The 27,091-nt window shown below is 30.5% G+C and overlaps 2 protein-coding genes and 1 pseudogene across 5 annotated transcripts; 1 reads left to right on the plus strand and 2 right to left on the minus strand.

Annotated features, from left to right (window-relative positions):
* The first annotated feature begins 5,066 nt into the window (after positions 1 to 5,066).
* LOC107925467 (bromodomain testis-specific protein) lies at positions 5,067 to 8,949 on the plus strand. 2 transcript variants are annotated; one of them, XM_016856168.2, is made up of 8 exons: positions 5,067 to 5,237; positions 5,428 to 6,061; positions 6,150 to 6,227; positions 6,900 to 7,143; positions 7,426 to 7,513; positions 7,648 to 7,768; positions 7,889 to 8,293; positions 8,533 to 8,949. In XM_016856168.2, the coding sequence occupies exons 2-8, from the start codon at positions 5,462 to 5,464 to the stop codon at positions 8,587 to 8,589; spliced, it is 1,593 nt and encodes a 530-aa protein (XP_016711657.2). In that variant the 5' UTR covers positions 5,067 to 5,237; positions 5,428 to 5,461; the 3' UTR covers positions 8,590 to 8,949. The 2 variants fall into 2 exon arrangements, with proteins under 2 accessions (XP_016711657.2, XP_016711656.2); XM_016856167.2 differs by having other exon boundaries at positions 8,561 to 8,949.
* A 1,272-nt stretch (positions 8,950 to 10,221) lies between these two features.
* LOC107925348 (tRNA pseudouridine synthase A) lies at positions 10,222 to 13,997 on the minus strand. Of its 3 annotated transcripts, none has more exons than XM_016856010.2 (10): positions 13,433 to 13,997; positions 13,138 to 13,194; positions 12,726 to 12,803; positions 12,566 to 12,619; positions 12,317 to 12,396; positions 11,614 to 11,713; positions 11,464 to 11,526; positions 10,988 to 11,272; positions 10,691 to 10,751; positions 10,222 to 10,562 (listed from the first exon to the last, which is right to left on the minus strand). In XM_016856010.2, the coding sequence occupies exons 1-10, from the start codon at positions 13,643 to 13,645 to the stop codon at positions 10,465 to 10,467; spliced, it is 1,089 nt and encodes a 362-aa protein (XP_016711499.2). In that variant the 5' UTR covers positions 13,646 to 13,997; the 3' UTR covers positions 10,222 to 10,464. The 3 variants fall into 3 exon arrangements, with proteins under 3 accessions (XP_016711499.2, XP_040969372.1, XP_016711498.2); XM_041113438.1 differs by having other exon boundaries at positions 11,024 to 11,272; positions 12,317 to 12,399; XM_016856009.2 differs by having other exon boundaries at positions 12,317 to 12,399.
* A 3,776-nt stretch (positions 13,998 to 17,773) lies between these two features.
* LOC107925487 (leucine-rich repeat receptor-like serine/threonine-protein kinase BAM2) lies at positions 17,774 to 21,328 on the minus strand (annotated as a pseudogene).
* Positions 21,329 to 27,091: the final 5,763 nt, after the last annotated feature.

The following is a 27,091-nucleotide window of genomic DNA, read 5'->3' on the forward strand; positions in this document are numbered from 1 at the left end:
TACCTGATCAATATATTAGAAGTAGTATACGACACATAAACTGCCTGAAACGACACACGAGGTGCCTGATCGGCAAAGCCGATAAATTCCCATACTCTTCCAATCCTATGGCATGCCAACTATATCCGACTCAGCTCGACTAGTTAATAGGGTATTCAAATCATTTTTCTATTTCAAATTCACTTTCAATTCAATCACAATTCAATTCAAATCCACTTTCCACTTTCTAATCAATATACAATTCAATACCAATACATATTTCACATATTCACATATAATCATACTTCGATTCAATTCAAACCACTTTTCAATCAATACACAATTCACATATTCACACATATTCATAATTTAATTTACTTTTATTCAATTCATATTTTTAATTCGTTTTCCAATTAAATTCAAATCACTAATTACTTTTCAATCAATATACATTTCAAATACTCACATATTTTCTTCGTTCAATTTAAGTTTATTCAATTCAAATCACTTTTAGTTTATAATAAATATACTTTCAAATATTCACATAATTCATAATTCAATTACTTAATTCAAATCACTTTTAATTTCCAATTTGTTCACATTCAATTTCAATAGCCATAAACATGTTTGAATCAATTTCATTCAAATCAATGTTATCATTTCAATTGCTTACCTAATTTTACTTACCATGCATTTTAATTAAAATATAACAATTAATAATAAATAGATTTGAATTATAGTAATACAAATCATAACTCTCGTGTCTACTCCTCGTCCACCTTTTCTTTTCCTTTCTTCGTGGATGGCTCGGGCGCGATATTAGCAATTAAAGCTTTAAGCTTCAAAACCCTATTTTTTCTTTTCTTCTTTCCTTTTCCCCGGTTTCAAATTGCTCTCTCTTTCTTTCCTTCTTTGTTTTGTTTGTTTCTTTTTTTTTATTTTACTTTATTTTATATATATTAGTTAACAACAACAACAACAACAACAACAACAATAATAATATAATATAATATAATATAATATAATATAATATCTATTTACTTAAAAAGTAATTAAATTAATATATTACAAATATATAAATGCTATTATTACATTGGTATATTTTTATCACCATACACTTGGCTTTAATTTAATTCAATTCATATATTTATAATAAATTAATTTAATAATAATTATTATAATAAATATCTTTAGCTTAAGATATAAGTAAATAAATAATTATATTACAAATGTTTGCATATATTTATTAAACACGTGTTTTAACATCACCCTACATTTGTCAACTATTTAATTTAATTTATAATTTAATATCAATTAAATAATAATAAATATCTATTTAATAACAAATATATGTATTACAATTGTGCACACATATATTTTTACAATTGTATATTATCATCATCATCTACTTGTCCTTATTTTATTTATTTCATAATATAATATAATATAATATAATATAATATAATATAATATAATATAATATGATTATAACATAATTATTATAATTTAACATAATTAAATTTATAACTAATTTATTTATTTATATTAATTAAACAAACAAAAATCTTAGATTTTTGTTTTGTTTGCCGCCTCAACTTATGCTAAATGGTTTATTTTTTATTTTGATCCTTTTTATTTTCTTTTAATCTACAATTCAACTTTTACCCTAATTCACTTTAGTCATTTTTCTTAATTACTCCTAATTAAGCTAAATTCACCTAATTAGAACCTAATTAGGCACACCACCAGTCTCATAAATATTTCTAATAATTATTTACGAACCCATTTCACTAAAACGGAGGTCTGATTTTGCACTTTTCTGATGCCCATGAATTTTGGGTCATTACAGAATATCTACTCAAATTAGGGTATATGAACATTTAAAGACTCATCAAATATTGACATAAGGAAAACATTTTATTCAAAGAACGGAAGATGAAAAAAAGTCTCACGTTATTTGAAGATTTTGGCATTATCTTGAAATACAGATAAGGAGGAAAGAACGACATTTTAATTTGGGAGTGTATTTGAAATTAAAGATAAGATATAAATTTGATAAAAAAATATAGATATTAAACTTAGGATGGCTCAATAAAGGTGATGTTAGATAACATTTGGTAAGTGATTGAGATAGCAACATGTGAGAGATAAATTAAGATGTACAAAGACAAGGTTGTAAGTTTTTTATACAGAGTAAATTTTAGTGTATTTATTTTCTAAGTAAGGCCTTATAGAAGTAGATTAAGTTCGAATTACATAAAATAAATTTTTTATCTTTTAAATTTTTTGCGATTATTTTAGTAATTGTGCCCACAACTCATCCCACAACTTAGCAAGACATACATTGAACTAGTATTAGAGTGAAATCATAACATATTTGGTGCAGATCCTATGTCTGACCAATTCACATGGAAGGTATAAAGGAGGAGTATCAACAACTAGACCATTATTCCTAGACAGGTCAAACTGCTTTTATTGGTAAGCTAAAATGAAAACTTTTATCAAATCTATTGATAAAAGGGCATGAAAAGCAATTGTAATAAGAGGAGAACCACTATAAACAATTGAGAAGACCCCAAACCTGAAACTACTTGGACTAGAAAGGAAGATAAATCAACAAATTACTATTTAAAAACCTTATATGTTATCTTCAATAGAGTGGATCTAGAGAAATTTCGAAGCATCTATAAGAGAAGCCTATAACATTTTAAAGGTTGCCTATGAAGAAATTTCAAGTGCGAATATGTCAAAGCTCCATAGATTCACCACCAACTTGGAAACTTTTGGCGTGTTTGAATCTGAATCTATTTTTTATTTTTATTTTAAGCTATATGGTATTGTTAATGAGGCTTATGCTTTCGGTGAGATGTATATTTGAAGAAAAATATGTTTGAAAAGTAGTAAGATCATTATCGGAAAAAGTTTGGTTGATACAATAACTAAAATAAATTAAAAATTTGTATTTGATTGGATTTGAACCTGTCCTATTTATATTAACGGTTTCTAATGTCATATGTATTACATGTGATGTTATGTATTTAATATTTAATTAGTTTTTAAATATTATATTTTAATTACAATAATTAATTTAAAATAATATTTCTTATTTGAATTATTGAATATAATTAAAACATATTAACTTATCAAAATAAATATTATAATAGAAAATTTTCAAATAATATTTAAAGCACTTTTATCATATTAAACATACAAAATAGTTTTACTTTTGGTAATTAATGCAAAGTAACCTTATTCAAAATAATATGATGAAAAATAAAGGGTATAGTCGCCAATTCAAAAGTTTATACTTAGAGTTCTATTTAAGTAAGAGCTTTATTTGAAAATTAGCACAACTCTTTTTAACTAATAATTGTAATTTAAATTCTAATTATTTTTAAAACTGTAATTATCACAATTTTTATTAAATTATAATTATTTTTAAATGTATAATTATCACAACTTCTATTTTATTTTGACTTTTTAAACTAATAATTCTAAATTAAATACTGTAATTATTTTTTGATGTGAATTTAGTAATATGATAGAAAATAAAGTGTATTTTCAAAAGTTTTTCTCAACCCGTACTTTTATATATATTATATATATAAATATAGATAAAACATTAACTTTCCTATCAGTAGCAAAGTTAGGAGGTTGGCAGGGGCCCGACTCCCTTAAAATGGAAATTTTTTTATTTAAGCCCATTTATAATTTATAAAATTTTAAATTAGTAACGGTAAAAGTGCACTTAAATTCCCAAAAATGATAAAAAATTAATTTAATCCTTTAAAATTATAAAGATATAGGCTATTAAATGGTAAAAAATTTCTGACTTTGCCCCTATTTACCATTAAACCAAAGCTTTATTATAATTTAATATTTATATTTTAATTGTATTATACATACTTTATTAACTCCATCAGTTTTAATCTATTTTTTATTTTAATATTGTAAATATTTAATGTGTTATTATTAATTACTTCCAAATAATATGTTTCATTATTTATTGAATGTTAATTTTAAATTAATATATGTATTATAAGTATGTAATTTCAACACGCATACACATGTGATAGAATTTCTATTTGATATATTTAGGGTCCGTTTGTTTACACGTAAAATGTTTTACAGAAAATGTTTTCTGCATTTTTCTGTGTTATGACTTACAGGTCAATGTAAAATAAGCCCTTTTTCCTGTAAAATGACTTACCCTTTTGAAAAATGTAAGTCAATTTCCGAAAAAGAGCTCATTTATAGATAATTTTACTTAAGCTTAATATTATTATATTGATAATACATTTTTTTTATTTTTAAAATATTTTAAAATATTTTAAAATATTAAAATATTATATTTTTCAATCGTATTAAACATACATATTTAATCATATAATAAATTATTAATATAATAAATATAATTTATAAATTATTTAATATTTAAAATTTATTTTAATAAATTTTAAAAATAATAATTTTAAATAATATTATTCATATATTATTAAAAATATTCAATATTAATATTTTAATAATAAATATTTATTACAATTATAAATATATTAATAATAAATATTTTGTAGTATAAAGGTTAAAATATGTTATAATTCTACGTACACTTTACAGATTTGCAATTTAGTCTTTGTACTTTTATTTTCAAGAATTTAGTCCTTTTACTTTTCAAATTTGAAAATAAAGTCCAATTGTTGACATCGTTACATTGTTGATGTCACACTTTTAAATAAAAAATACTCACTTGATAATCATGTAATTAAAAAATGACGTTGTAATGAATCTGAATTTAACATAATATTTTAAAAATATGCAAAAACAATATAAAATATAAAATTATAGATAAAAATAAATTCAATTAAACAATGAAAAAAATCTTAAATGTATGTTTATTTAATTGAAAATGACTTCTATGAAATATTTGTAAGAAATCTACAAAATAATAGAAAATATTTTACACAGATTCATTTAAATAAAAAAAATATATAACTTTTTCAAAACATTTTATAAATGTGTTAGTATAATTTTTTCCCACCCATGTGCTATACAATATAGATAGGGTATTTAAATCTAAAATATAAATACGACGTCGTGGTTCAGCGAATCTGATTTATTTTGTTGCGGGAAGCAGTTTACAGAGGAAAATCGAAGGAAGAACTTTGGAAACTCAAAATCAAATAAAATCCTGGCTCCGTTAGAAAATCTCCGACCCAAATACCTAACATTCGTTCGTTGATTACTCTCACAAACAAAAGGTAACCTAACACACACACTCTCTCTCTCTGTCTTTGAAAGTTACACTTTTTGACAAAACATCCGAACTTTCTAGGGTTTTTGGGAATTGGGTTTCTGTGTAATTTCAATTTTTTTAGAAAATACAAGTTATCTTTGGATTGGTGGAAATGCTTTTAACTTAATTTTCTGTTATTTTATGATTGGTTGTAGTGTGTAAGAAAAGACTGAATTTTTGTTTAGACAAATGAAACGAAAGAGAGGGCATAAGAAAGGAAATAAAGCTAAAGCCAATGCTGCTGCTTTGGTGGCTCCCAATGAGGCTACTGGCAATGTTGCGAGTGTAAATACTGATGATAATTCTGTTAATGATGATTATGAATCTGGGATGGAAGTTGATACTCCTTCATCTACCAGAACCGATCCGGCATTCAATGTCACCAGCGTAAATCCTGATAGCTCTGTGGATAAGGCCGTTGGTAAGTCCGTTGGTCGTGTTAAGTTGAAGCTCAAGACATCATCAAAAGTGTTGGAATCTGATGTCCCTTCGCATAGTGATACCGATAAGAGTAGTCCACAAGTAGGGTTTGAGAGACAAGGTGGGGTTTATGAGAAAATGGAAGACAGTGCTAATTCATCTGCAGAGATGAAAATGGGTGTTTCTAGTAGCGTGTCAAGGAAAGCTGGAAGTATCAAGATTAAGTCATCTAGGATGTTGGCTGGTTCAAATGCTGATAAGAGTGGTAATGTTATAGGAGAAGAACGTGAGTCTTCTCTCCAGAAAGAAGCAAAGATGCCTCGTTTGGGTTCTCGGTATAATAAGCAAGAATTAGATTCTGCTCTGACGGTATGTTGGAGGTTTAACTTTGTTTCCATTAGCATTTATTTTGTTTTGTCTCATCTTTTCATTGTGGTTTGTTGTTTGCTCTTCCTAGGTGATAAAGAAAGTGATGAAAATGGAAGCAGCTGCTCCCTTCAATGAGCCTGTTAACCCTGAAGCTCTGGGGATACCTGTAAGTGTGAATAACAAGCTATATTTATAGCCTAAGGATATTAAAGTTTTCCAGCTTTTTCAGCAGTTTATTCTTTGTATTATTCAAGAGGTCTTTAGATGGTAGATAATTAATTATTTCTTCAGGTCTTGATGATCAATGCATTTGTAGTATTATGGCTATTGGTATTGTTCTCCTTAGGGAGTTAGTTAATATCTTAATGCTCCGTTTGGGAACATGGATTTCAGAATTTGGATTTGGATTTCATTTATTATGTAAATTGTAAGAATGAAATGCTTATGTTATAGACAAATTAGTTGAGATTCAATATAAAGTATATCAGCAAAGTATAAAAACATGGATTTATCAAATCCAAAAAGATTTTGAAAATTTCAATTTCATTACTAAATAGGCATCTAAAAAATCCATGGATTTTAGAAATGATCATGAATGTGACGTTTCTAGATAGTTTACCACTCAATTTACAATATTTTTGAAATCCAAATCCTAATTCCCAAACACTTCCGAAGAGAGTTTTGTTGTGGGGAAGCCAATGCCTTTTCTATTTGTTGTTCTGCAGACTTGGATGATATATTTATGTCTTGCTGTATGCCATATAGCTTTCTCATTCCTATTTCTTTGGTCTACCAAGATATGTTTATTTCTTTATTTCTTTTCTGTATCAAAATGAAGGACTATTTTGATATCATAGACACACCAATGGATTTTGGAACTATATGCAACAATCTTGAAAGTGGGGACAAGTACATGGATTCAGAAGATGTGTTTAAGGATGTACAGTACATTTGGGATAATTGTTGCAAGTACAACAACAAAGGTGATGCAATCTTGGACCTAATGAGACGAGTGAAGAAGAATTTCATGAAGTATTGGACAGCAGCAGGATTATACACTGAACATTCAAAAGGAGCAAATGGTGAGGATTGATGCTGACTTGTGCTACCTAGCAATTGATGCATTTTCCTTTTTATTTTTAATACTGAATTTGCTTATGCATCTGTCATTTTTAGTTTCTGAGTAAGGTTTTTAAAATTATGAGTATTCTTTATCCCATCTATGAAGCTATTTGCCTTTCTGATCCTTGTGTTAAAGACAAAACCTCGTAATATTGGTCATTTTTCTCATAAAAATTGTTTTCCTATGTGGAGCTGAGGATTTTTTGGTACCGTACTAGAAGTTTTTATTTCCTTTGTATCAGGTGCTGAAGGCGGTGATGTTGAGGATTCCAGCCAGGGGAAAATGCAGATAAAATCTGGTCAATCAAAACTGAAAAATCGAAAACACGGGTATGTTGTCATGGGGTTTTCCTCTTTCTCTCTTCTGCACGATGGTGCTTTCTGGAAAGTTTCATCCGCATTAAACTTTTTTTTTAAACAAAACATATATTTTCTGTATTTGCTTTTCATCCTTCATTTTGCAGAAGGCGCCATAAAAGTGATTGCTTATGTGCTATTTGCGTCTTGAAGCGACGCAAGAGAGAGCGTGAGGCAAATGCTAGAATGGCTAAAGGTCATTCTGGAGTCCTGGATCTCCAGCAAGAGGTAAGCTGCTGCTAATTTATTGGACTAATGCTTAGGTTTAAGGCTAAATTGATCGGCAAAAGAATTACTTTTAATATTCTAACAGAAGATTGACTTCTCTTTTCTGTTTCTTGATTGTAGGAATCTTCACCTGTTGGTAGTCCTTATGGTGAAGATTCATCGTTAAATATGGATGAATCAGTAGACCCATATGCAGATGCTGAGGTGGAAGGTGAAGGAGAAAAGGTGAAAGGGGAGGTGTCTGAGCATCAGTATAGCCGTATGGAGGAGAGGCATGAGGAGGAGGAAGATGATGGGGAAGAAGAGGAAGAGGAGGATGAGGAAGAAAATGATATAAAGACTATTAACAAAGATGAAGGTCAAACGAAAGAGCAATCACAGTTCAGAGATAGCTTGTCAGAGGAGCGCGGTAGAAAATCTCAGCCTGAAACAGTGGATAAGTCCAGTGCAGTAGTCCAAAACCAGAAAGGAATTATAACACAAAACGAAGAAGAAAGTAAAGCAGTTCAACAACAGAGATACAAGGTATTTGTGTCCCCGATTTCCCTTTTTTCCCTCCCCACCTTTTCTTTTTGCATCATTTGCAATGTACTCTGATTTCTAAAATGTAATAATCTATTCTGTTCCTCCTCCATTGCACAAACTTTATTCTTGGAACATGGTTTAAATATCTTGTAAAGTTCTTGGCATAGTGATGTTTTAAGAGTTCAAAGGTTTCTATTTTGCATTTCTATGACATGCTACTATGTATTTTGGTCATGCAGAGAGTTAATGGTGTTCATGTAATTACAGGAGGCTCAAGAAAGGCAACAAAGGTCTAAAATGTTGGAGAGCTTCTGCTTCGAGAATCCCATGCTTCTTAAATTATGTGGAGTTCTCTTTCCTGACAATAAGAAGTCTGTTTGGAGTGGCAGTCATTCATTGGTTCCAAATCGGGATTCTCAAACTAGTCTAGTTCATTCAGCTATCGAGTCATTCATGAAGTAGATTATGAGATTTCTTGCGGTTCTTTCTTTTGTCAAGAGGTTTTTGACATAACCCTGGAAAATCTGTCTAGGTGAAATAGGTGATTTACATAATACCGTTGTAAATTATTAGATGCTAAGCACACAGAATGCTCTGACACTAGATCTGATCTACATTTGTGGCTTACTTCTCTAATCTAAGTATCCTTCCTTTAATTCCTCCTTTTATCATATAACTATAGTCTTTCATTCTTGATAAAGTGTTAAAATCATTTTGTTCACCTACTTTTTTATGTTTAAAATAAGAATTCCAGGTGAGGAGTGGAGAACTATGATATTAGTTTTCATGTCTATTAATGTTTTGGAGTCTTGCTTTGAGAAAAAAAATGTATGGATCAAATATAGGTGTGTTTTTAGTTCATCTCATCAAACTTTAGCCCCACAATTGTCAAATATTGTTGTGGCTGTTTACCACAAATATAAAAATTATTAAATATGATATACAATGTTAGTAAATTACAATCTCACACCTCATTAAGGTGAATAACAACTTCTAAAACATTATCTTTAGTCCTAAATAAAGTTATTCCTTCTTTTCTTCAAGACCATTAATGATTTTTATTTTTCCCGTTAGAAACTTATATTCATATAATTAATTTTTTTATACAATATAATTTCAAATTCACAAGCATTCATTTAAATTATAACGCAAGCACAATCTTATTATGGCCTTGGGATATGGTGAGCACCCTTGATTAACAGGCCTAATGTTGAGGTTTCATCATTAGATATTATGTCATATTGCCATTAGTTAATGCATTAAAGACTAATTCTTAGATACATCATATTTTGTTTATGGTGTTGTTTTTGTAATTTTTTTAAAGATATATATATTGTGTTCATGTCTTTTTATTGTATATAAATTTTTTGTCAAAATTTTACTATTAGCATTTGTATTATAAGTAAATTGTGAATTTAATAATATATTCTAATTTAATTATTTTTAATTCCAGTGTTTTTAAAAAAAATTAAAATTATGATCAAACCGTTAAATTTTCGAACTATTTGTCATTTCTACTTGATATTCGCACAAAAACCATTATTATTTTAGTTAATCCATTCAACAACTACTATTTGAGTTTAGACTATTTTCAAAATTTGAAGTGTAAATGATCTCAGAAAGATCAAATTGAAAAAAGAAATTTACAATTTACGCCATAATACAAAACAGTAACAAAATTTGACCTAATAGATTTAACTATTATTGTTTAGATCAAAACTAAAATTAAGTTAACAAAATTAAAATATAAAAACTAAAATTAAGTTAACAAAATTAAAATATAAAAATTAATTAGGACTAATAAATTGCATATCCTTGCATGTAAATAATGTTTGCTCCTTGGTTAAGGCAGGAGATTGCTTGCCTGAAGTATGCTTTGAATGTTTAATTTGTTGACCAAAAAAATACAAAAAATAAAGAGAAAAGAATGTTCAAGTATTTAACTCCATTACCAGAAATTTCTTGGAAATGTACTTTCTTGAAAGAGTGATGAACTACCTATCCAAATAGTCTTGTGACTTCTTATAATACGACTGAAATTTCAATAAAGACATTTAAAATTACTGCATTCGTAATAGTTTTGGGGAAGAAATAGGCCCCATTTTAGAATCCGTCCCTGGACCAAAGTAGAGGCTCATGTAGTAGGAAACAACATCTTGAGCATCTCATGATCATGGTAGGTCATACTTCACACGTCCAAGGTATAAACCACATGCAGGGGCCATTGGACTTGCGGCAGTCACTGTTTTTGCATTCAGAATTCTTTCCACTGAAATAATTCATTCCATTCAATGCATGAATAACGTCCCGGAAAAGAAAAAAAGGGGTTAAAAAACTCGATTAGAATAAACAATTGTCTGCATGCACATGAAAGTGAACATAAAATGAAAAAAATACCATCAGAAGTCATCAACTCTCCGGTGCCAACACATTTGAGAACACCAACAAGCAGTCTGACCTGCATGAAATCCAGCAGAAGATTGACATATTATATATGTATATATGAATGATTGAACAGCTAATGTCCTACAAAGATTATTTATCAATAAGACGAAGGACACATCAAATAGAGATGAATGTTATTCAATTGTTGTCTCCCTTGGACTGGGTTGAAAATTGTTGCACAAAGTAGTGAACTTAACAACTAACAGATGGGTCATCAAAATCATATATAAAAAAGGCAATAACTGAAACCTGGTGGTAAAGAAAGGAGCGTGCCCGTGCTGTTACCATATAGCTGCGATGCCTCCTCCTTATTCCAAATTCTTCTAGATTACTTTTACCATTATTCGTGTCTACCATATCTTCAGTATTGGAGAATGAATTAATGGGGAGCCCAACCTCAGGCTTAACAGAGCATGTAAGAGAATCTTTCAAGCTTGAATTATTCTGTTCCCTCTCTGTGATTGATGGGAAATAAGGAGTTGCAGGTACCTCACAGACGTGGAGTTCATCTAAAGTTCTGATTGGTGAGTTTGCCTAAACACACATCATCTTTGGGTAGTCAAGAAAACTAGGAAGATGGAAAAAAAAGATTCTCAGCTGTTTGGAAATAATGTTTGTGTGATTATGTCATGTAGGCATACACATGCGTGTATGTGTACATCTACATGTAAAGCCCTGTAACACATATGATAATGATACTTTATGCACATGAGAAAAGTAACCACCTGGCAACCTGCTGCCCTGAAGGAACTAAAATCATGATGTCCAACAAGAACTTTGCATGCTTCCTACAAGTATATCAATTAGGTTCTCATTTTTGGAGTAAATCAATAATTAAATCAAATTGGGGGTACACAATTAAAAAACAGACCCACCTGCATTGCATATAGATCTAGTTTCTCTGGTACATGCCATGCCCGCTCTTTTTCAAAGGTAGACAAAGGTTCAGAGCCAGAAACCAAGCGGTAAAAGTACCTACAAGATTATTTCTCACAAATTGAGATGTCTATCTTATACAGTTCAATTTATGAAATACAAGAAATCAAAATCACTGTCTTGCACTTTTAGAGCACCATAAAAAAATCATCAATGTGCGTCTAAATTGTTCCAAGGGGTCTTCTTGCATATAGCATTAGATAAATAGGGTACCTAAAATATCGGGTGAAATCTGCTTAAATTGTACTAGCTGCACCTCTTAGAGGTGGGAGAATTCTATAAAGAACATATTGTGGTCAAGAATTACTATTTAAAAGAATGAATTCACAAAAAATGCTTAGCATATGAAGACAAGGTGACAGAATAATTTGAATCCTAACATGCAGCAGCTTGTTCCTTTCATATAATGTTATACTTGCCCAACTCCTCAAGTGCCAAGGTCCAATACACAAGGAAAAGCCAAGAGCTGATTTGCATTCTAATTAATCATGATTCCGTGTAATTGGGGAAAAGGTTAAACTTGAAAGGTTCCAGAAGTAACATTTAACATCCAACAGAGAATTATAGCACCAAAAGTATTTATCGGCTGAGCCACATGGTTAGAGTCTCCACATAGAGAAATGAAGATAAAAAAAAACCTACGTGCGCTCCTGAGCTTTAAATCTTGCATGAAAATCATTTGGAACACATCGGACATCGATCACTGAAATATCACCCTCATTCTTCTAAGGTAAACCAAATTAAACAATGTGTTATTAGATACACAACACCAACATAATCAAGGTAAAAATGTTTTTTTTTAAAGAACAAAGTTGGTAATCCCAGGTTGATGACAAGAAGTCAACTTATACATCCTAATGCATAAACTAGAAAGATCATTAGAAAATACACCTGTAAGAAATGGTTCACAGCTCTTCTAACAACAGCTGGTTCATGAGGCGGTAACTGCATTTTTAGCATGAGAAGTAATTGTGCAGCTGTCATAAACTTATTTAAAATTAAGTTACTCGCAGAATACTCCAATAAGTAAATATTATGTGTAAATACTCACCACTTCACCAGGCTTTCTTTTGCTTATGCGTTCCACATCTACATGGCAAACATTTGATAAGGCATGTACACCAGCATCCTGGAATCGGAGAAAAGAAAAACTAAAAATCTATATGACATTCTCATAAAATAGTTTTCCAATAGCAGATTGGATAGTGGCAATGGAACTATTTGTCCAATTCAAGCAAATTAAAGTTGATTGTATATCTATAACTATGTGAGCTTCTTAGTAACAGTACCGATTGACTTCATAAAGACTATTTGAAAAATCCCACACCCTTAGTTTAACCAAAATGTCAGTGCATCCCTTAATCCATGAAAGTAGTCCTTAAATTAAATGTTACTAACTAGTAATGGAGAAGATGATTAAAGAATATAATAACAGTGTAGTAAGCAAAAGGGTGAAGACTTACAGTTCGACTTGAACAAAAGATCGAAACCGGCTGACCTATAAATTTATGAAAAGCCTCCTACAAAACCAAAGCATCAAAATTTACAATACCTAATTGTTATCTCAACCAAAATTTGTTTACCGTTGCAATAGAACGAAACAAAGGCACCAAATCCAAGAAAACATAAATCTTAAGGTGCTATATCGATGATAATACAATTTGTAAACAGAATGCCATTGCAAAATTCGAAATGTTAGAGCCTTCCTTTTTCATTTCAGATTCGCAATTAAAAAGAAAACAGAGACCAAGGTACTACCTCTAATACGCCAACGACTGTGCGGCAATTGGGCTGCTCCTGCGAGCCAGAGAAGCGAGTTCCGATGTACTCAATAGCTACTAAATAGCGCTGGATTCTAGGGTTTTTGCTCATGCTTAAGTCTTGTAGTTGTTTATCTTCTTTATCTTGGTCGTTGTGATCTTGGGTTTTAAGTATTTTAGAAGGCCTGGATTCAGTGGGACTTCCCGTCATTTCATTTAGTCTTTTTTCCCTCAGTTTCTCAGCGTCCAAACAACAGCCCGAGACGGTAGAGTTGTGGGTTTTAAAAAGGGTTTTCAGTGACTTTGGACGGTACTTATACTGTTCCCAAATAGCAGCTTCCTTTTGGTACAAAAATGGCAGGTTTAACTTACTGCTATCTTTTGTTATTGGCTTGACCCTAATTTAAACTCACCTATATTGTTTACTCGATTGTGCATACGAATACCTGGTGAAGAAAAAAAAAATCATGATTGCCCTTTCACTACAAATCCTTGGCAGGAATAATAGTCCCTATCACTCAAGTGAGTCATCCATGTTTGAGGTGATTTTCAATTGGGAACTACATAAGCTGACTGTTACATAATCCAGTCTCTTTCCAGGTATTTATAATATTTCAGTAATTATTTTTATTTCATACATATTTTCTTTTAACTTAGAATTCTAAATTTTAAAATTAAACCCGAGCTTAAATCATGAATACTAAATTTGAAACCTAAGCTTTGAATTTGAACATAAAATCTCAAATTCCGAACTTTAAATCCAAACATTAAATCATAAATCAAAAAATCAAGTTTAAAATTTAAGATTAAGAATTTGAGTTTGAGTTCATATTTAAAATTTAAAATTTAAAATTCAAAGTTAAGATTAAAAAAATTCCCAAATAATATATGAATGAAATAGAAAAAATTACTAATATATTATTAAACAATTGGAAAAGGATATCAAATTTTAAGAAAAAGTTGCATTATCACTTTATTATATTATAATCAATAAATTGTTAATTATCTTTAATGGTATAATAACAAATTGACCTGATGGATAATAGTAATTTTTTATTTTTTCTTTTCCTCTTTTTCACTTGAACTTTGTTTTTTTCTCTCACAATCTTCAATTTCCGGCTTTTTTTATTAAAATAACCTAAATAATTTAATTAAGTATTAAAATGATATATTTTTTTAATTAAACACGAAAATGACCTTAAATCTACAGTAAAAGTTGGTGGAGCCAAATTATATGGCGCTAATTTTTTAGTGGAGCCATGTAGAATGGTATCACCTCTATAAATACAAGGGAAATATTATAATTTTTAGAAAAATAGGGGACTTCAAAATAATTTTTTATTTTCTGGTGGAGCCAATTTAAATGTGGCCACTAGACCTAACATGTTGCTTCTAATTTTTTTTTATTTTTTTTAAACATTTGTCTTTTTCTTTTCTTTTTTTTTCTTTTTTAAGTTTTATATTTTTTCTTATTTTATTTTGTTTATTTATTTTATTTATTTTTTGTTATTAATTTTAAAAAAATTGAAATGTATATTTGAAATGTTTTATAATATATATTTTTAAAATTTTAAATATTATTTTAAAATTATTTTTTAAAATTTTAAATATATATTTTTTAAATTATTTTTTAAAATTTTAAATATTATTTTTTAAAAAATTAAATATATATTTTTAATAATATGAAACATTTAAACATTTAAAAGGTATGATCTTTCAAATTTATTATTTGTTTTTATTTTTTAATAATATAAAACATTTAAACATTCGAATTTTAAATAAAATTTTTAATAAAAAACTTAAAAATGGTTAAATATCTTTAAAAAAAATTAAAAATAATAATTTAAAAAATTCTATGTAAAAATTGATATTTTTAAAGATATTTAAACCTTTTTAAAATTTAAAAATTTTAATGTTTAAATATTATTAAAAATATACTTAATATTTAAAAAATAATATTTACAATTTAGAAAAATTACTTTCAAAAATATATTTTTAAAATTTATAAGAAACAATTTCAAAAATATATATTTAAAATTTTAAAAAATAATTTTAAAATAATATTTAAAATTTTAAAAAATATATTATAAAACATTTCAAATATACATATCAAATTTTTAAAATTAATAACAAGAAATAAATAAAATAAATAAACAAAATAAATAAAATAAAATAAGAAAAAAATATAAAACTTAAAAAAAATTAAAGAAAAAGACAAAAGTAAAAAAAAAAGAGTAAAAAAATCAGAAGCAGCGTGTCGGTGGCGCCATTTAAATTGGCTCCACCAAAAAATGAAAAATTTGTTTTGAAGTCTCTTATTTTTCTAAAAATTACAGTATTTCCCTTGTATTTATATAGGTGGCGCCATTCTATATGGCTCTATCAAAAAATTAATTTTTTTATGCTCCCTGTTGACGTGGCAAGTTGGTGGCACCATATAATTTGGCTTCACCAACTTTTACAATAGATTTAGGGTCATTTTCGTGTTTAATTAAAAAAGTGAGTCATTTTGATACTTAATTAAATTATTTGGGTTATTTTGATAAAAAAGCCCTAATTTCCTTCTTCTAAAAGCTTTTTTCAACCTCTTCTCTTCCAAAAAGTTTCTGTACATCCAACTTTCCCAACATCAACAACTTCTTATGGAACTGCAAATCCAAATCCTCCATGATAGATGTCCACCATTCTTATTACTGAGATCCAAAGTGCATGTTTGGAACAAAACCTCCATGGTGCAACTATTAATCTCGATATAGAATGTAGCAGGTTTCACGACTGCCTAATGTGATAAAAGTCTTAGTTGATCAGCTTAAGTCTTGCCATATATCGAATTTATTAGGTTGTACTGTTAGAACCGTAAAATAAAATCTAATATAAAACATAATAAATCAGATCTATCATGTCGGATTATTAAGAACAAATCATAAATAAGATTAGATGTGGAAGTGTATTTGAATCTATCGATTTCTTGAAATCTTTGAATTTTATGGTCTTAATCTTCCAAATTAATACACAAGTAATTCCGAGAAGATAACTTTCTCTTTTCTAAAGATGGAACATTAACCTAATTTTTAATCAGCTCATCATCAATTAGAAATTAGTTACTAGAGTATATAGGTGTTCATGGGTCGGGTCGGGTTAGGCTGGGCTCAACCAAAATTTTAGGCCCATTTACCAGGACCGAGCAATAGGCGCAGCCAAAATTAAAAAAAATGTATACTTAAATAACACTAAAATAGGTGCAACTTAACAAGGAAATGCCTCTAAAATAGTAATAAAATTAACAAGAAAATAATAACAAAACAATAAAAAAATAGTAAAAAAAAGCAACTGTCATTTTTACATATTTGGGCCAGGTTGGGCTCGGGCAAAAAAAGCCTTATCTAAGGCCTGAACCATTTTCTAAACGGGCCTTTTTTTGTCCAAGTCTATTTTTCGAGCCTATATTTTTACTTAAACTCTCTAATTTTTTAGGTGGACCTTTGGACCGTGAACAAGTCTCTTAGAGTATCTACACATATTTGACCCATATTTTATTTAATAATTAAAGCCCAATAAAACTTAACCAAATTAGATCACTCTTAATTAAAGTAAATAATAACATGTAATTACTATTATTATATATGTGATGCCATATTTTCTAACATGTACACATGTCAAAATTTTAGGCTATTCAAATAAAATTATTTCCATTTTTTTTATAAAGGCTTCTAATTTAAATATTATATAATAATAAAATATATAAAAAAAATTAAATCATATATATATTATAACAAGAGGAGCCTATGTGACATAGTTTATACATGGCATAGGTTATCATAAACACAAATTCCATATTAAAATAGAAAGATTCAATAATAAAAGTTAAAAAAAAAATTAAGCCCAAAAGTAACTAAGAAATAAGAATTAAGCAATTTTCATATAGGTTATGATTTTATTTCGTTACTTTTATAATTTAAAGTAGAGTAAAGATAAATATAATATTATAAAAATAAAATTTTAACAATTTTAATATTAAAATAAATTAATTTAATAATTAATATTTCGCATTTTGTAGGGTAGTTTAAAAAAAAATAATATTATAATTTACACAAATGATATAATGTGATGTGAATTGGTAAGTGTAGCATTTAAATATGGAATATAATACAAAGAAGGGGCGGAAGTGCATACATGATCCATTTTTAAGGATGCAATTATTCCTAAATCTAATCATTTTTGGGTTACCCCTAAACGTAAACTGAAAATTTATGAAAGAAAATTAGAGATGAATGCTTTGCAAATAGCAAACTATATAACAACAAACCCAAAACACCAGTAAAAAGGAAAAATACAGAAGTTGCTTAAAACTCAAATCTCTTCATTTATTTATTTGTTTCAAAATTTTTTTTGAATGAAGGAGGAGGAGGAAGATGAAGATTGGGAGTCAAGTGAATGTCGAGCAAACTCCGATAGCATTTGAACTACCTCTCTCATGGTGGGACGTTCTATGCTATTTTCTTGTACGCATAACATTGCAATAAACAATAAGTGCATTGCTTCGTCTTTAGGCACTGATGTTAGCCTCCGATCCACGATGTTACTAACTTCTTCTCTTCGACTATTTGTCGATCGTTTAGCCCATTGTACTATATCTACACCTTCTCCGAATTCACCCACCGGTTTTCGTCCGGTGATCATCTCTAAAAGAACTACTCCGAAACTATACACATCACTTTTTTCATCTACTCTCAATGTGTATGCATATTCTGAGGTTAAAAAGAAAATAGCATTAATGTCAGGGAAAATAATTATTTAAATGAAGAGGGGAGAAGTTTGGTACATACCAGGAGCAATGTAGCCATAGGATCCTGCAATGGCGGACATGCACTCCGATGCACCTCCGTCCACCAAGAATTTGGCTAATCCGAAATCAGCAACGTGTGCTTCGAAGCTTGAATCGAGCAAGATATTATTTGATTTTACGTCTCGGTGAACGATTAGTGGAGAACAATCATGGTGAAGATAGCAAAGACCTTTAGCTGCTTCAACTGCAATTTTGTACCTCAAGTTCCATCCGAGGAAAGCACCTTTCTTTTTGCCATGTAATGCTTCACCGAGGCTTCCATTTCTCATGTACTCATAGACCAAGAGATTGGTTTCCTTGTTGGAGCAAAATGCTAGCAACCTGACGATGTTTCGGTGTCTGATGTTTCCCAATGTTTGGATTTCGGCTCGGAAACCATGATCGTGTCGACTTGTGCCAAGGCCGAGAAGCTTTTTTACCGCGATTTCCATACCGTTAGGCATTTTGCCATGATAAACAATGCCTGCACCTCCTCTTCCAATCACATTGCCATCCTTGACGCAGTCGAGGATTTCGGAAACGGTGAATTCGAGGTTTTGGAATGCTGTCATCTTCCAAGAATTCGAACCGTTCTTCTTGAATGACTTGGCCTTGATGATGGCGGCAGTGGCAAATATTAGAGAGCATATTAAAAGGCCTAGTGCAAATATTAGCTTGAAGTCCCTAGGGGCCTTTCTTGGGGTGCTTGTAACTGCAGAGAAATTGCAAGGGTTGTTGAGGAGGGAACCACATAGTTGAGGATTGCCTGCAAAAGATGAAGCGTTAAAGACGGCAAACTGGCCGGACTCCGGAAGCTTCCCAGAGAAATTGTTGAAGGAGAAGTCGGCAACGGTGAGGCTTTTCATTGATCCAATGCTTTTGGGAATGCCTTCATTTAAATGGTTCCTCGATACATTCAAGTAACTCAGAATATGCAAATCGGAAATCTCAAGTGGAATTGAGCCAGAGAGGTTATTTAGGCTCATATCAAGGTATGTGAGATGAAAACAGTTCCCAATCTCTGGTGGGATAATACCAGAAAGTGAATTTCTACTAACATCAAGCTTCAAAACTTGCATGAGTTCTCCTATAGAAGGTGGTATAGGACCCGAGAATTGGTTTCCGCTAAGTAGAAGGATTTCAAGAGAAGATAAGTTGGAAAGTGAAGATGGCAATGGACCTGAAAGGAGATTGTTTGACAAATTGAGCTGGCCTAACTTAACAGGTTTAGACGACCTGTTACCATTTTCAGCCAATGTTCCCGAAAGGTAATTGTTGTGCAACTCTGCTAAGTTTAGTTGGGGCAAGTAAATGAAGCCATTTGGAATGGTACCATTCAAGTAATTCTGCCCCAACCTTACTCTAGTGAGACTGTAACATCTCCCCAGTTCTTCAGGAATGGACCCGAAAAGGAAATTTTTCATCAGGACCAATATCCTTAACTCATTCGAAGCACACAAGTGTGGAGGGATCGTACCGGTTAGCTTGTTGGACGATAAATCGAGCACTTGCAGCCTCCCGTTTCGACCGAGATTCTCAGGTATCACACCAGTAAAGTTGTTCATCCATAGCCCCAAGGTTTCTAAATTAGGCAAGTCAGCTACCAGATGTGGAATAGAGCCGTGTAGTGTGTTCATGAAGAGATTGAGAAGCCTGAGTTGCTTAAGATTGATGAACTCAGGTGGGATTTCTCCACTGAGTGCATTGTGGGAGAGATCAAGGTTCACCAAGTTGGTCAAGTTGCCTAGCTGCTTAGGAATTGGACCTGAGAGTAGATTGATATGGAGGTACAGAGTATCAAGCAACTGCAGCTTCCCCAACTCGTGAGGAATTGGACCATCCAATTCACAGCTTGAGAGATCCATGTGAACTAAATTTACTAAATTACCCAACTCTGAAGGGATACCCCTTGGAAAACATTGTAATACCCCAAATAGATCTCTCTCAAGTTGACCAGGTTGCCTAACTCACCAGGAATTTTCCCACTAAGATCATTCCCGGCTAGTGAAAGATACTCCAACCCCACCAACGTGCCACAGCTTGGTGGGATTGTGCCATAGAAATAATTGCCACCAAGATCCAAGTACCTGAGTTTCTTCAATGCAACAACCCCAACCGGCAGAACAGCAGTGAAATTGTTGTTATAAGCATCAAACACTTCCAGGTTGCTGATGCTTGCATAGTTCCAATCCAGGTGACCATTGAACTGGTTGTCGGAAATGTTGAGAAACCGAAGGTCGCTTATATTGGCAATCTCAATGTTGCCAGTGAAGTTGTTGCCAGCAAGGGAGAGGTTGGTTAGCTTATCAAGCCTTGAAACCTGAGGTGAAACATAGCCGCACATATTCATATCTGTCAAGTCCAATGAAACAACTCGTCCCCCATAGCATTGTATGCCAGTCCAGGAACAAACCGAACTCGGATTCGAAGAATTCCATGAGCTTAACAGGGGTTCAGGGAACTGAAATCCATTCTTAAGTGCCACCAAGACATGAAAATCGGCATGTAATGAAGCAGAACATGAAGGAATGGTTAGATGAGAAAGTAATGTGAAAACAATGAGAGGGAACATGTTTGGTTTGAGAAAATATGTTTCAAGAGGATTGAGTTTGGAAGGAGTTGAAGCAAAGGGATTTAAGCCTTCCAACATTAAAAGATTTTCTAGAAAAGCAGGGAAAAGTGAAGGGAATCTGAGAAACTTCAAGTGTGTATAGGCTTAAAGAATCAGACATGTTGATAGAAAGAGTCTTGATATACAAGATAGAAGCTAAGCCTCTCCTTTTTTGCTCTTCCTCTTTTCTTTTCTTTTCCTTTCTTTTCTCTCAGAGAGATTGAAATTCTGCTAGTCATGGAAGGTGTTAGCTATTCCTTCTTATCTCTCTACCTTATGCTTCTTTAAGTAAAGTGGAACAAAAAGGAAAGACAAGGGATTTGTTTTGAAGGGTTTTACAAACTGATTGTCCTTAATCAATCTTTAAAATGAAATGGGAACAAAATTTAAATGAAAGAAGGAAAAAAGGGAGTTTCAGTAACAGAATTTTAAAGTTGAGATTATAGAGGAAGCCAAAAAAAAAAGGAGGTAAAGTTGATGCACTCTTTCCTTTATTTATATGACAAAAAAAGAATGCCCTTTAGCTTTAATCAAAACAATGATCTTTATTGCTTTGAATGAGAGATGATAGAATTGAAGTTTCAATCATTTTAAAATGGCTCAATTGCCCTGTTGCTTTTCATTAATTGACAACCATGTAATCCCATCTTGGTTTATCCCAATTATCAATGGAAATAAGTGGAATAGTAGTTAGATAGTAAAGCCTTGAGAATGTTTCAAAATCATGGGTTTTACCACAGCAATGCAAGGATCTTCAGATCAAAAGATTCCATTTCTTACCATTTCAGACTACTTTTTATTCTTTGGATTTGTTGCAGATCTGGTTTCTTGCTAGTTTTAGCATTAAACAAATGTAAATTATCAGAATCTATATATAATTTCTGTGATGAGTACAGGGGTTCTAAACTTCAAATCAGTCTCATCAGAAAATGGAGCTCAAATATTCTTTTTGACATTGGTTTCATCATCTTGATTCTTGCACATGAAGTTATTAGTGTTATATATCATAGGTTAAAATACGCTATATAAGTTTTAGTACTCTTCTTATATTTTTATTTTTAGGAGTTTAGTATTGTTTTTTAGATTTTAAAATTTAAGCTCAATTATTAATATTTTGTTATATTTAAGTTCATTACAATGTCGTTTTTAATTACATAGCTATTGAGTGAGTGTTTTTTATTATTTAAAAATGATACACTGACAAATTCAATAATGTTAAGAATTGAACTTGAACTTTAAAATCTGAAAAGTAAATGAACTAAATTCTTGAAAATAAAAATAGAGGGACTAAATTTTTAATTTTTAAAAAGTACAAAAACTTATATTTTAACCTGTATAATAAATATAAAAAATGGTTTAATTATGAATTTTAACCATCTTAAACTTTCGTCCTTAATAACTCTCTGCATTGCATATGAAGTGAACCATCACCTTAATTTATTCTAACATTTTGTATAACTTAATTATCTTAATAGAAGTTAAAAATTTGGCGGATAACCAAATTCAACAAAGAAATTCAATCAACAATAATATGCACGAGCAAGATAAAAGAAACTTGAATGATGCATGCATGGACGTCCCAATTAAAGGGGATTTCACAGTAAATATTAAAGTTCTGTTAGTCTTAAACTCTTGGGTCTTCACTGACGATTGTCATATCAACGTGACGGCCTCATAAATCTCCTCATATGGTTGGACCAGAAATGGATTTAAAGTTTAAAAGGCATAAATATATAAATGTTGTTCGAGTATTCCCATGAAGAGTTTAGACAATCTAGTGGTAATCTTACATAAGAAGCAGTAGAGTGAGATTTTCAATCTTTGAGTTGGGAACATGTGCCTGCAACATAGCAGGTCGAAAGGATTAAAAAAGATGTTGATTATTAATATATCATTACAATGTTTGTTGAATGATCAATATATAATTATTTTGCATGAAAGGAAGGAACCATTGGAAGCTTTTTTTTCTCTCTCTTGAACAATCTTTTTCCTTATCTTTTATTAAAAAAAATATTAATTCAATATGTCCTTGATAACTTGTCCTACAGAGCTGGGACCAACTGTATATATTAATGTGCAAATTTGAGCTTTAATGGAAGATGGAATAGTCTTAAAGAGAGGGCTGAAAAGTAAAAGCAAATGTGTGTGTATATATATATAAATATATAAACCTGCTTTTGATCTTCCACTTGAAAAGAAAAGGAAAAATCTAGGACCCTCAACTTCACATGGAAAAGAGTGCTGCTGTTGTATTAATTTGAACTCAAATATCACCGTTATCTTTCATAAAAAGAAAAAAACTATGACATACCATTTACATGGGAAAGAGTGCTCTTGTTTTGTAATAACTTGATGTTTTGTTTTTGACTGTTGTTTTCCATTTCTCTCTCTGTCTTTCTCATAAAAATAGTTAATTGGCTGGCTCCAACTTGTGCTTGATTACTGCAACTGTTAATAAGGCAACCGATTTGAGCTTTTGAGGTGTCCCTATCTGACTTATCGATGGGGAAGGTGTGGCCCCTTTGAAGGGTCACTGTCCCTTTGGCTGGCCTCTCTTAAGGGCTCATGTGGCCACCCTCCATGTTATGCATTTGGTTAAACCAAAGGGAAATGATTAGTAATCCTAAGATCTTCAATCCTAAACCCTGTTAATTAGTTGTTGGTTTTTGACAAAATCCAGGGCAAATGGGACCATTTGGGTTCAAATCACGTAAAATCTTTGCAGCTTTGAGGAAAAAAAAAAGTTACATTCTGAAAACCATAGTGGAAAACAAAATAATATATAAAATAAGATGAGGCAGGCAAGAATAAGGAAAAGAAGATTAAAATGGAAAGCAGGAGCAATAATAGTTGACTTTGCATCATAATAGAAGTGTGGCAGAGCATCTTGAAAGATAGAACCAGGTTCCATTTGCTTTCTCTGCGACTTCTTGTCAAACTTGATTCCATTCTACATGTTTTGTTTATTTATTATTCGGCGGCACTATACTTCACAATCTAATCTCTCTGCACATTTTCATACTATCAACTAATAACATTCCTTACCATTTCCAATTTATGAATTTAGCCATTTAATGTTTTTCGAGTTTGAAGTGTTGGATCAAATTGTAAATATGTTCATAGTTTTTTTTAACTTTAATTTTGTCATAATTTCTAAAAAATAATGCAATTATTTTTTCAACAAAAATATTAATTTTTTTAATGATGTTTGCATGATAATTTATGTGACAGTTTATATTATTTCAACATTATACTAATTTTTTTATACGTCACACGACAAATATTTTAAAATTTATAAAAATATTCAAAAAATAACATAAAATACATGGATTGTCATGTGAACCGTCACATTTAAAAATTTAATATTTTAGTCAATATTTTTATTAAAAACTATAATTTGACTCTTTTTGAAAGGTTGATCCTCAAACTTACGAGGACTATTTCAATTTTTTTAAACATGTCAAATTAAAGCTGTCATTTAATGCTCCACTTTATATAGAAACTGACATTTAATGCTCGAGCTAACAGTGAGACTAACTAAAAGGCTTAGTTAATATGATTTTGATACTTTGAAGACTTAATTAAAATGTTGTGAAGTATGATACCAATTTAATATTTTTAAGACATCTGGTGGAATCTAACCCTAAAAATATTCTGGGTTCTTTTCTTCTTTCTCTATCCCAATAACGAAGTTTCAGATATAAAATCATAGTACTGTCATAAAAATGTTTCAAAGTACCGCATGATGAAGAAGCAGTGGAGGAAGAAGAATGAAAATGCATATCCATGTCACTCTGGTCCCTTGCCGTGCATCAACACTCACAAAAATGGAGATGAAAAGATGACAACCTCAGGAGCACCAGTTTCCTGCTTTGTAGTACTCATTGAGTACTTATATGGCAATGTGACATGGAATTGTTGCTGTTTGGTAGCCATGATGATGATAAAATAAAAGCTTGTTTTTTCTTACAAGGAAACCTGAATTAATCATCTTCAATTACCTGCTTACTATTAAGGTAAACAAACTATGAATAAGTTTTTGTTTTAGTCACTTAATTACAAAAGTTTTAATTTAATCATTACAATATTTGAAAGCTTTCAATTAAGTTATTAAGTTGTTAAAATTAATGCTGTATGACTTTCTCTATTCGTACTAGCTACACCAATCAAAAACCTTTTTTCTCTTTTCTTCTAGATTTAAGTTTTTTTCATAAAATATCAAAATTTAAACAACTTTTTTTTTCCAATCTTCAACTTTGACTATCAAATTGACTTGAATCTAAGGTATGTTCTTCCACTTGTCAATGGGTATTGATCTACAGTACCGGTCGTCGAATCGTCGCTTGGAATTCACTAGCAAAAATTCTTTTTTTTTTTTTAAGAAAAAAACTTAATAATACATTGACTTAAATAAAATCTTTTGAATAATTTAGTGACTTAAATGAAAACTTTCAAATAATTTACCAAATTGTAACAACTTTTTTAGTGACAAAAACAAAAACTTACTCATAATTTAGTGACTAATGGTGAAATTTACCCTTATTATTATAGATAAACCAAAATTTAACCCATGGAGCCAAAACTTGATGATAATGAACTCGTTGACAAAGTTAGAAATGGAGTGGTGCTAAAGGATAATGGCAAAAAGTAAAGTTTAAAAGATGCAGAGGGTCCAAAAGAAGAAAAAGGAAGGGAAGCAATGAACATGGGTGACACTTTGAGGTTAATTAAGGGTAGTAGACAACATAATTATTGTCATTTAATTATGAAATCAGTATAGGGGGATATAAAGAACACTACTATCCTTTTACTCTCAAATTGATGAAAATGAAAGCATGATCACAGACAAAGATCTTTGGAGGTAAGGGGGCTATCATGCCTTTAACTCTTTTGAAACACCTTTGAGCTTTGGCAATGCACCCTAAAGTAATTGTCTTCACTCTAATTGGTTGAATTAAAAATTGATAAATTCAACATATGACAATATAAATTAAATTGGATTTTTAATTGAAAAAACGTGTTAGATTGCTATAGATATAATTTGTCTATTCAATATCGTATTCAGTTACATAATTGATTAAAAATGAAAAATAGAGAAAGTAGAGAGAGATTTGCACATAGCCGTTTGTTAATGTAGTTCGGAAACAATTCTACTCTCTGTGAATGGTTTCATTTCGCAATTTATCCAACCATCTATTGGCTAAAGTCTAATCTACCCTTACACAAAGTTATAGCCTCAATAGCTAATCCAAACTTGTTAGAACCACTCACCCAAAACCTCACGTACAAAGATTCAATCTCTTACAAAGAAAACCTAATAATAGAGTGTAAAAGTACAAGAAAAAAATAACAAAAGATAACTTAATCAAATAAGAACATCAATCCTTTAAATCGAAGTATCTTTCATGCATATTGGTGGGCCTATTTATAGGCTTAATATGGCAGCCTATTCCATTATCATAGTCTAATATAATCTCTTCTTCTTCAATAAAATAACTAAGATAGATAGGCTCCAATATTATCTCAAGATAAAATAATATTAATCTATTTAAAAACAGTTTATAGATCTATCAAAATAAGTTCAAAGGATAAGCACAAGCCTTATCCACAAAGTTAAGTTGATCTTAACCTCTTCAAGACTCCAAATTCGACTAAGAATATGAGACACAATGAATCATATACATAAATCACATCCTAAAAGTCCATATGCTTATGAAAACATCACATAAAAAAGAACCTTAACAGTAATACTTAATCTCAAGTAGACCTGATCATGGGCTGGCCTGAAAGTCCGCTCGAAAAGTGAGAGGGTTTGAGCAAAAATATAGGCCCAAAAAATGGGCTTTGACAAAAAAAATAAAACTCGTTTTAAAAATGGGCCGGGCCTCAGGTAAGACATTTTTGGCCAGACCCCGGCCAAAATTCACTAAAGGACAAAAAAATCTTCTATTTTTTGTTATTTTCTCCCTATTTTGCTACCATTTCATTATTATGTTACTATTGTTTTGTTGTTATTATTTGGATATTGTATAACACTTGTTTTATTGTTAATTTTGTTATTATTTTAGAGACATTTGCTTGTTAAGTTGCACATCTATCTTAGTTTTATTTAAGTATAAATATTATTTATTTGTTGGGAAAATATTTATTTTAATGTTTTTAGTATTTTTGATGTATTATATATTTAAAAATTATATAAAAAAGTAATACGGGCTAGGCCA

The sequence above is a fragment of the Gossypium hirsutum genome, chromosome A01, assembly GCF_007990345.1.
Source record: "Gossypium hirsutum isolate 1008001.06 chromosome A01, Gossypium_hirsutum_v2.1, whole genome shotgun sequence".
In the NCBI taxonomy this organism is placed as follows: Eukaryota; Viridiplantae; Streptophyta; class Magnoliopsida; order Malvales; family Malvaceae; genus Gossypium; species Gossypium hirsutum.

Coding starts and splice junctions, on each gene's coding strand:
- LOC107925467 (XM_016856167.2), top strand. CDS start 5,462: ATGAAACGAAAGAGAGGGCATAAGAAAGGAAATAAAGCTAAAGCCAAT. Junction 6,062..6,149: donor AATTAGATTCTGCTCTGACG/GTATGTTGGAGG, acceptor TGCTCTTCCTAG/GTGATAAAGAAAGTGATGAA. Junction 6,228..6,899: donor CTGAAGCTCTGGGGATACCT/GTAAGTGTGAAT, acceptor ATCAAAATGAAG/GACTATTTTGATATCATAGA.
- LOC107925348 (XM_016856009.2), bottom strand. CDS start 13,645: ATGACGGGAAGTCCCACTGAATCCAGGCCTTCTAAAATACTTAAAACC. Junction 12,400..12,565: donor CTGTGAACCATTTCTTACAG/GTGTATTTTCTA, acceptor GGTTTACCTTAG/AAGAATGAGGGTGATATTTC. Junction 10,563..10,690: donor AGAGTTGATGACTTCTGATG/GTATTTTTTTCA, acceptor GAATTATTTCAG/TGGAAAGAATTCTGAATGCA.